Source organism: Endocarpon pusillum, assembly GCF_000464535.1.
Source record: "Endocarpon pusillum Z07020 unplaced genomic scaffold scaffold6441, whole genome shotgun sequence".
Lineage (NCBI taxonomy): Eukaryota > Fungi > Ascomycota > Eurotiomycetes > Verrucariales > Verrucariaceae > Endocarpon > Endocarpon pusillum.
In genome coordinates this window covers 365473-375048 of record NW_006916590.1, presented here as the reverse complement: position 1 = coordinate 375048, position 9576 = coordinate 365473, and the positions used below count along the sequence as shown (strand labels likewise).

General features: G+C 49.3%; 2 protein-coding genes across 2 annotated transcripts; one reads left to right on the top strand and one right to left on the bottom strand.

Moving 5' to 3' along the window:
* On the top strand, positions 1–1591 carry EPUS_01129 (uncharacterized protein; the record flags this gene model as incomplete). The annotated part of the gene is made up of 7 exons (XM_007807041.1): positions 1–235; positions 298–317; positions 374–410; positions 461–537; positions 591–973; positions 1040–1138; positions 1192–1591. The coding sequence occupies 7 exons, from the start codon at positions 1–3 to the stop codon at positions 1589–1591; spliced, it is 1251 nt and encodes a 416-aa protein (XP_007805232.1).
* Positions 1592–3350: 1759 nt separating this feature from the next.
* Positions 3351–7312, bottom strand: EPUS_01128 (uncharacterized protein; the record flags this gene model as incomplete). The annotated part of the gene is made up of 2 exons (XM_007807040.1): positions 3351–5248; positions 5311–7312. The coding sequence occupies 2 exons, from the start codon at positions 7310–7312 to the stop codon at positions 3351–3353; spliced, it is 3900 nt and encodes a 1299-aa protein (XP_007805231.1).
* Between the last annotated feature and the right edge of the window lie 2264 nt (positions 7313–9576).

Sequence of the window (9576 nt, the reverse complement as noted above, 5' to 3'; positions counted from 1 at the left end):
ATGTCTACGCCCCGTCCTGATGCGCAGCTCATCGCAAGCCTTCCCCCCGACTTATTGAGGACAATACCAGCCGGACAACCCCCACCAGGTATCCAGCCAAACTTCGCAGACCCCCCCACTCGGGTCCCAGTGATTCTAGGCGTTAGCATACCATTCCTGGTCCTGGCTCTTCTCTGCTTCTCCATTCGTATCTACACGAAGCTCGCCATAGCGAGGAACTGGAAGTGGGATGATTGTGAGTGGCATTGATGCAGACTTGGACAACTCGGCAGAATCCAGACTGACTGCTTTCACTAGTGACTTGCTCGTTGGGTTTCGTGGGTCGATCCGATCGTTGCGCAGGTCAATACAAACAACTAACAATGTAATTCAGATGTGCAGTATCGTTTATTTCGGGTCAGTAGTCAACGGTAAGTGGCCTTGCTGTTCGACTTCTACCGGTTGAGCTGACCGTCTGAAGGATGCATCAATGGCGCAGCAGGTAGACACATATGGGACGTCCACCTGGACCTGGTCTTGGACAAGAGCAGCCTCTACGTACGTGATGGTGGCATATTTGTCCTGAAAGTACTCTGCTAATGGGGGAACAGCAAAGCTACATCACGACGATCATGGTCACGCCGGCTTTGGGTTTCATCAAAATCAGCCTCTTCATCCAATTCTACCAGCTATTCCGCACCCTGCGCTGGCTCAGGATTTGTGTATGGGTCGGAGCTCCCATCTCTGCTGCCTTCTACGTCGCTGTCACAATTACAGCGTTTGTGTTGAATAGTCCGTGGCCGGGGGAGAGCTTTCTCGAGGCCATATTGTCATGGCATTACCTCAAGTTCGCAGAGTTCTCCATCCCGACCGGCGTCATCGGCATGGTAGTCGATTGGTACCTCCTCATCCTTCCGATCCCAGCTGTCTTGGGCCTACACATGTCCACTGCGAAGAAGCTTGGTGTACTGATCGTATTCATGACTGGAAGCCTGTAAGCTTCAACATTCCAAGCAAGCAAAAGACTTTTTCACGAAGGCTAACGTGTCATCACTTCTAGTGCTGCGGTCGCCTCCACTGTGAGTCTATACTACCGCGTATACCTCGATACAGACCTGAGCGATCCAACATGGGGTGTCGGCTACGTTTTGCTCTGGGCGTAAGACGTCCTGGCGCCCCCACTAGTACCGTCCGAGGGCTAATGCTGCACAGACAAATCGAGATGTTCGCTGGCGTCGCCGCCTCGAGTATGCCCACCGTCAACCAATTCTGCACTCACCAGAACTTCTCGCTCACGTCCCGGATATCGTCCTTCAGATCCAACCTCAAGCACTTGTTAAGCAGTTCGACAAGACCCTCACGGTCCGCACGCGAGAAGCTCCCTGATCATAATCCTAGTTTCACGGATTGGAGAGGGGTCAAGACACAAACTATGAACGACCGCGAAGTAGGTAGTATGAGAGATTCGAATTCGGATAGCTACGAGCGCAAAGTGGCGGAAGCTCCCCGGATGACGGACCCGCAAATCCGTCTTACACAAGCCTACTCTGTCACCCATGAGCAGCTGGACGACTCAACGTCCAGGCAGGTAGTCGCAGATCGCCATCTTTAAGCTGTATTTATCGATATAAGCAAAGTCGCATACGACGGGGTATGAGGGAAATTCGGACCGCTGCCCAGTATACCATCTTCGTAGAAGACCCACTGTTATTAGGCTTGCTCACATAGAGGATGTTAGGGAGCGAATGCGAGCATGAAGTGGTATTCCCTCGAGTTGCTGGCGCCGCCCCGTCTAATTGCAGTGAGGGTAGAGGATGGCCATTTGATGCCTAAACTTGTCTAAGAACTTAGAAAATAGACTCTTTTGTAACATTGTTATCGGAAGTGTGATACCAAAATATAATATTCAATTATGAGACGGATTTATATATCAGTAATTCAACAGATATACATCTGATATCCCTGGCGTCATCCCCTCTCGAACTCTCGTCTCTCGTTTCACCAAAGCTTTTCCCTAACTCTCTTTTATCTCCTCTACAACGGACTGTTATTAGGTTGACGACACATCAAAATTTTGAACTTTAAAATCAGTTTTGAGTTATTACGAGAGCGATGCAAGTCCATCCTCACAGTGTATATTAACATTCCTCTTATGAATTATAGTCGTATAATGTTACAGAAGACTAAGAACTTAAGTTATTATAGATATAGAAGGTATATTAAGTAGAGAGTGTGTTAAGAAGAGGATGTAGAAGAGGCAGAAGAGGATGTAGAGGATGTAGAGGATGTAGAGGAGGTAGAAGAGGAGGCAGAAGAGGAGGCAGAAGAGGATGCAGCAAGAGGGGTGCCCTAAGAGGGCGCCCCAAGAGAAGAGGGTGCCCATATCTCAAGAGGGTATCTCAAGAGGGTATCTCAAGAGGGTATCTCAAGAGGGTATACGTCCTTGAAGACGTTTTCCAGAAGTCGGTGCACATATAGGCTCTTCAGTTTCTGTACAGCACGTTCTAATTCATCCAGATCTTGAGGCATATATTTCAGGGTCAAGAATAAAACCTCCATCCCTGAGGTGGCTCATTGGACTCAGTTATCTCGTATTTGTTCTTGAACTAGGCCGAGGAGACATTCGAAATCCCTCAACTGCCTGTAAGGCGTTTGATGTCCTCAGGTGCGCTCGTCCACTTGCGGCGAACACTTGCGGCGAACACTTGCGGCGAGTCTTGGAGCTGTCCACCACCAATGCTGTAAGTGTAGACAGGCTCGCGGCTAAAGAGATTAAGGCGATAGAGGCAGAGGAAGGGATCCATCTTGCCACGACTCTCTTAGGTAGGAGGTTATAAGAAACGTAGCATCAGACGGCGTGCTTTCGAGCCGGGTTGCAACGGTATATGTTACCATAACCTTTTTCAAGATGCCTAAGGACACCGCTGTTTATAAGTACACTTAGCAGAGAGGATGAGGCGGAGGCATTGTCTGCCAAGGATGAGGGTCACTTGAGCTAGACTTTTAGGAGTTAGTCATTGGGCTTGGCGCGATGCTGCAGTTAAATCTCGCCAGCCAATGGGATAGTGAATCCAGCAACTCACACACCACAGTCAGTGGTTATACATCGCAATCCATCAGGCTATAAATGGACGGCATAAACATAGCGCAAGAATGCTCTCTAATTTCAAGAATAGATGAAGACGACAGAATTTAACCCAGAGAATTCCACAGTCAACGATTAGATCTCCTTCAACGACGAAAAATTCTTGAACCACCCAGTTAAATCAAGCTTGGCGGTGTGGGTGTAATAGATGAATGATACACAATGAAGGACAGAAAGTTGATGGGGGGCGACTGTTATATAAATTGTTAGGTGCCAGACTTGACGCCTACGGACCAGAGGGAATTCTCTCCCATCTTGGGCGCTCAGCATTATTGTTGACCAACCAAGGCCGCCGCCTCCTTCTCGGGATAGTCCTTACCTCCCTTTCGTCCCCGATTCCCACATACGAAACCCCGTCCCGCCCAATCCCCTCGCCCAAAACATACCTCCTTCCTTTAGCCAGCAGCCGCCGCTCCAGCTCCCTGGCATCCTGCACATCCTGCATGCCCTGGAAGTCGTGGTCCAAGATGCCCGACCCGCTGCGGTAGAAGTACGACACCGTGTCCGCCATTGTGTCGATCCAACGTGGCAGCCGCCAATCACGCAGCGTGGACCAGATGGTGGCGTACGTGAGGAGCAGAAAGAGAAGGCAAAAAAGGTAGATGCTGAAGGTAGACACGCGCACGAAAACGCGGGTTTGTGCCCAATGGATTGTGCCAGGGAAGGAGAGGGTGTGGGTAGGTGACGGGGGATATAAAGTCAAGGCATTGAGCGCATATAGCGTGAAGAGAGTGGAGAAGGCGCGAGAGGAGGCGGCCGCGAAGCCGAGGGGTGTGCTGAGAAGGTTTGCATTGGGGAGCGCGGCAAGGGTGAGGACCGTCATGAGGGAGGAGGTGGAGGCGGTGGAGGTGTTGGAGCTGATTTCTGCTAGAGTTTGATTGAGAAGAGAGTTAAAGAGATGACCGAAGGTAGAGTTGGATGTGCGCTTGTCGAAAGGTTCGCTGGATTTGACGACAACAGTGGTAGGGTCTATGGTGGGCCTGTTCGGGTCGAAGTCTACCAGGGTGACCTCTGACAGCCAGATGGACGTGTCGCAGAGCAGCGACGTCACGACTGGTGTGTTTCTCGCCGAGAAGACGGTTTGCCCAGCGGCATCATATCCAAGGCGTTCGCCCGATATCCGATATATCCACCATTTGCCTTCGTGTTGACAAGATCCTGTCGCTGAGAGGAGAGACCATGAACCACAGACCTCTTCCGGGTGTTCGCTCCGAGTAGTTGAGTTGCTTGAAGACCTCCCACAGACAGAATTGATGTTCGTTCCCGCAGTGCAGTCGCTACTCTCAAGATTCATGGCATTGAATATTCTTCCCTCCTGGCCATCAAATTGTACATCTCTAACGTCAACTGACAGATCAAGGCCGACCTGGAGGTTGACACAGTTGGAGAGGTTAGCCATCACACGCTGTGTATCAAAAGTCCAAGTCCCCGACATGGCTATTGACGAATTGCCAGTGATGTTTGTGCTATTGTCCACAGCGACAGGAAGGTATAAGCTTGTACCATCTGTCCATGAAGCGATAGCATCTGATCCGAGCAGTAGGTTCGCTGTTTGGTAGATATAGGGCTCCAACGCTGGCGTAGTATAACTGGCGTCTTTCCAGTTGATAGGCTGGTCAAACAGCATGGTGGTAGTCTTCGTGACATCCCGAAAGACAATCAGCATTGGCGCAACAGCCAACATGATTCCAGATAACAGCGACCCGGTGGCAACGAGACAAAGCTTGCTATGTTTGTTCGAAGCTGCCCTCCATGGAAGGAGCAGAGCCATGTCTGTACGATAGTCGAGGCAGATGTTTTCATCTGCGGAGTGAGGTTTATTCAGCCCACCAAAAGGTTGGGTGGCCCGGCAATACATGTCCACGTTTTTCCACCACCAGAAGCAATAGCTAGTGAGCAAGACTGGAACCAAACGCCAAACAATAATGGCCCATGTGAGGGACATTGTGCCGAATGTGGGATCAAGACCATTTCTCGAAGAGCTGATTGCCAACCATAGGCATGAGCCTGCAAGTGCCGACATAAGTAGCACCATCACGGCCACGTAGACTATGTGCACGTCCGATTTCCCACTTCGGTACCGGAATGAAGGCAGGTCTTCGGGTGCAATCCTTGGGATTAGACCTGTATCAAAAGATTTCCGTGAGTCCCTCGCCATTCCTTAACCGGGGCTTGAAGCTACTTACTTTGCTCTTGGTTAGTCGGTCCGTCACTTTCTCTAGATATGCCCCAGTATACTCCTTGGCCATCCCTCCAATACCCCAGACGATATATCTTCTCACCCAATCTTTTCTTGAGGTCAGACCTCCGCAAGGACTGGTCTAGATCTTTGAAATCTTGCTCCAAAACTTGCCTGCTTCGATGGAAAAGCAACATCAACCCGGCTATACCAGCCTTGGTAACATCAAATTTGAGTCCGGTCATTCGGTATTTCTTCATGAATGCAACCGTGATAGCAAGGCCAAGTGCTGAGCAAGCCATCACGGCATAATTGAACCAGAGGAAGATAACAGCTGTGGGCTGAATACCATAGCGGTTAATGTAGCTGAATCGAATCCCATCCATTGTGACGAAGGTCTCGGGTTCGGATGCCGTACTGGCAGCAAAAAGCGAAGTCGTGAATAAGCGTGAGAGAACGTGAGAAAAGGTACGTTGAACGGTGAGGGTCAGGTTTTTCGGTCGTAGGAGGGCGTCTTCATCTACCATCAAGCTTGATTGCGGAAGACCTGCAAAAAATGGAACCTGTGAGGCGGGATAGCTACTGAGTGACGCCAGGCCAGTGTCGAAAAAGACCGACTTCACCAATGCAGTCAGATTTGAGGATATGAAGTCAGTTGCGACGGAGTCGAATAGAGATTCTGTTAAATACGGCGTCATGTTCCCATCTTGATCCAAGAGGAAGACAACTCCGTAGGCATTAACGGCTACCTGTAAATTGGCCATGCGGTACTTTGGGATACAGCTGAGACCAGTCCATATAACCTCCGAGGTAGGCATGGCCTTCCCCCAAGCCAAGAGCTGCGTGTCAATACATGCTGGAATCTCGTAGCTTTGAGAAACATCCCAGAATGAGAGATATTGGCCCGCTGAAGGCAATGGGTATGAATGCTGCGCTGCGCATCCCATGGCATCTTGGAAAGTGACGTTTAAATTCTGGGTTGAGGCCGTAAACTGCACGTCAGCTGGTTGGCAGTCTAAAGAGGCGTAGAAAACCGCAGTTTCAGCTTGCCATATCGCGTCTTTCGGGGGGAGCAGAGCAGAAGTACCGTTCACATCATCAATGAGCATAAATGGCACCGCGCTCCAGAAGGTACGCTTCCATGCCCTCAATGATTGCATGACGTCGACTGAAGGGTCCAACCACAAGCGAAGATCGTTTGCAGCCAGTTCTTTGCCAAGGCCAGACATGTAGACATCCTCTATAAGCGATCGCCAATTCGAAAGACGCCTGAATTGCAGACCAGATGTCGTATTCAGTGGATGGGATACTAGAAATTCTTGTGGGGTGAATAGAACCGCATGGTAGCCCACTAAGGTGAGAGTGAGAAAGCTTGTCCAAAAGGTTGTCGCGACCACCCAATGTCCACGGAAAGGGCTTCGAAAGTCGGCAGTCCAACGTGTGTACGGGAAGTAGTTTAGCAACAGCGAATCATTTCCCCTTGAACCTGGAACACCACTCTTCCTCCCAATGCATCGTCTGCGCGCTGGGGAGGGATTGGCTAAATTGAGAAAGGGCATAAGTCGTTTGAAGTCAATATCAATGTTGAGCCAAGCTGATTGAAAGCCTATAGCGATTACGGCTGGGATAATTTGAAACACCAGTACCCCTTTCGCCGAGTTTATTGGGAACTCAGTCTCCGAAAAGCCGTTATTCGCGGTTGAATAACGTAATGCCAGAAAGAGACTGACGCAGACAGTGCCATTGAGGAGCACATGTGCGAGCAGATAGGCCCAGTGCATTGTGTAGGGGCGCCATCTCAAAGGAGCTTCCCCCGGTGTGGAGGTACCAAGATAAGCGGGGTTGTCGTTGTTGTTGATGAAGGTGGTGGTGGAGAAGAAGTAAGACTTCGGATAATAGGAGGTGTGCGGTGTCGTGTTGGTAGAAATGGCTGGTGAGGGATCTCTGTAAAGGCCGAGTAGCTGTTGGGATTCTGATCCGTTATATGGACTCTGCATCATATAATCCATCTCCCTGCGCGACCACCGCCACAGTTAATCGATATTGAGTACTCGATTCGGCCGAATGTGTGTGTCTACATGGAAGGGTGACTAGCACACTTTCTTATGTTCTGGACGAGAAAAGATACCGGGTAGTTCATACTTTTGCATTCAATGGCGAGGCGGTGCGCATCGCCGATTTGAAAGCACCAACCCCATCAGGAAAAGTGATGAAAGCATAGTCCAAGGCTGAACACGCCACGGGTTGATGGCTGCTATTCATGTTCGTCCATGGTCCATGTCTCACAGGTCAAAGAGGGCATCCTTGTCCTCGATTTCCACTTCAGGCCAAAGCCCCATGGCTTATGGAATCAATGGTGACTATTCCTTGGTTGGAACTGATAGCAATATCTTTCTCATCAAGTTAGAACGGAAGTTTGGGTGTTCAGCTCTGGGCCTGGAGTAATGTTAGCTCAGCACTAGTATCTTTGATCATAAACCCTCTCTGTACAAAACAGCTATGCTCAGAAGAAGTTAGATGTAATGATTTGACTCGTCAGAATGGATGCACACAGAGCAAGCTTTAAAGTGGCGAATCATAACACTATGTTGTTGTAATAAGAACTAGCTGTTCTTAGCAGCAGACTAATAGTACTTCAGGCCCAACTCGTAGTACAGAACACCACCATTCCACCCATAAGATAGCGCTCGTAGAATTCGAACCTAGTTGGGTAGATATCTGAATCAAGACACTTTGCAGGTGCTGTCACTACTAACTTAGTGGTTACTAGTAGTCAATAGTACCCATTGGGGCGGACGCCCACCAGGAGCCCCACTACTACGTACATGTGTTACACCAGACTCCCGATCCTTGCGCGCCGGCCCAGGCCCCCCAAGTGTGATAACCCTTGTAAATAGTGGAGCGGATTCCTGACGAGCTATCACTATCAGGAGAGCGTGAGTGTCACGTGCACGTTCCGTTAGCTCTGCCTTGGCGCTGCTGCTTCTTAGATTAGCTCTTGCTGCTCATCAGCTTCTCTCCTCCACGCACGTTAGAATCAATCAAGTAACACGATCCATCGCAGTGAGGAGAGCGACACCAAATCTGTTGTTGGCCGCCTTCAGCTTCGAAGAGGCTACACATGTACTAGTATGATATCAGGGTACTCCATAGAAGATGGCCATTTGTTAGACGGTATGAGCGCTCATTGGTTGGAATTTCTCCGCGTAATCCCTGCCTCTCGCCTGCTTTTGATCGGTCAATTTTCTATCGCAATTTCGCTTCTAATTTGGCTGTACCGTAAGGGCGTATTTGTTCGTATATTTGCGCGCGCTGCCCTTTTTTGAGAGAAAACAGAGAGCCCAATGCTGAAAGGATTGACATTAAAGTCTCGTCCTAGTCCAAGCGATCCCGGCAGACATGTGCTTATGCAGGAAATCCGATTCAAGATCTGCATGCAGCAGATCAAGGCACAACAGATAAGTTACCTAGTACGGAGTATGTACTATGACATGGTAATACGGTACGCTACATCCACGATCCGACGTCAGTCCAATTCTCCAAGTGTACCTCGATGCTTAATGTTTGATATGTCTGGTGCTCAGAAAGTATCAAACAGCATGGATCTCTTCTATGTCCAGGAAGCTGCAATGGTCGAAATGCTCGCAATTTTTTCTCTCTGCCGAACGGTTTTTATTATTACGCAGTCAGCCATAGAAACGGGGCTTTCCCGATCAAGAGTACCTACATGCATACGACGGATTCTATCTATAGTCGCTTAGGGAATTTAACGTAAGAGCTGGATGAATCTACTTTTTTGAGTCAGTATATTAGGATGATGGCTTCGGAATAGAAAGAAAAAGAGTGGGGGAGAGGATGAAGGTGTGGTGGAGAAGGCTATGATTCGCTAATATGGGGCCTCTGGCAACCATTGACGTTCAAATTGAAGACGCAGGTTGTATAGCTGCATCTCAATCGACTTGCTCTCCTGCAAACTCAATATCATCCCCCAAAAATTGCATAACCGTCTCTCAACCTCTTCGGAAGCCATCCCCAATGCTCGGGCTGATGCAGACACTAAAAATCGGCGATGCTGTACCAGATGAGGAGGTGGAGGAACATCAAGGTGATCCTGGCTGGTAATTTGCCTCGAAGCTTCTATCCAACCTCATCTTCTCCCGTGTTGGATTTTGTGTCTTCCTTCCATCCTATCTTCATACGAATTTCCCTCAAGCAGCTTTCTTGCTACTGGTTTTAGACTCTTCAGATCTATTATTCTCTATCCGCCCTCGAT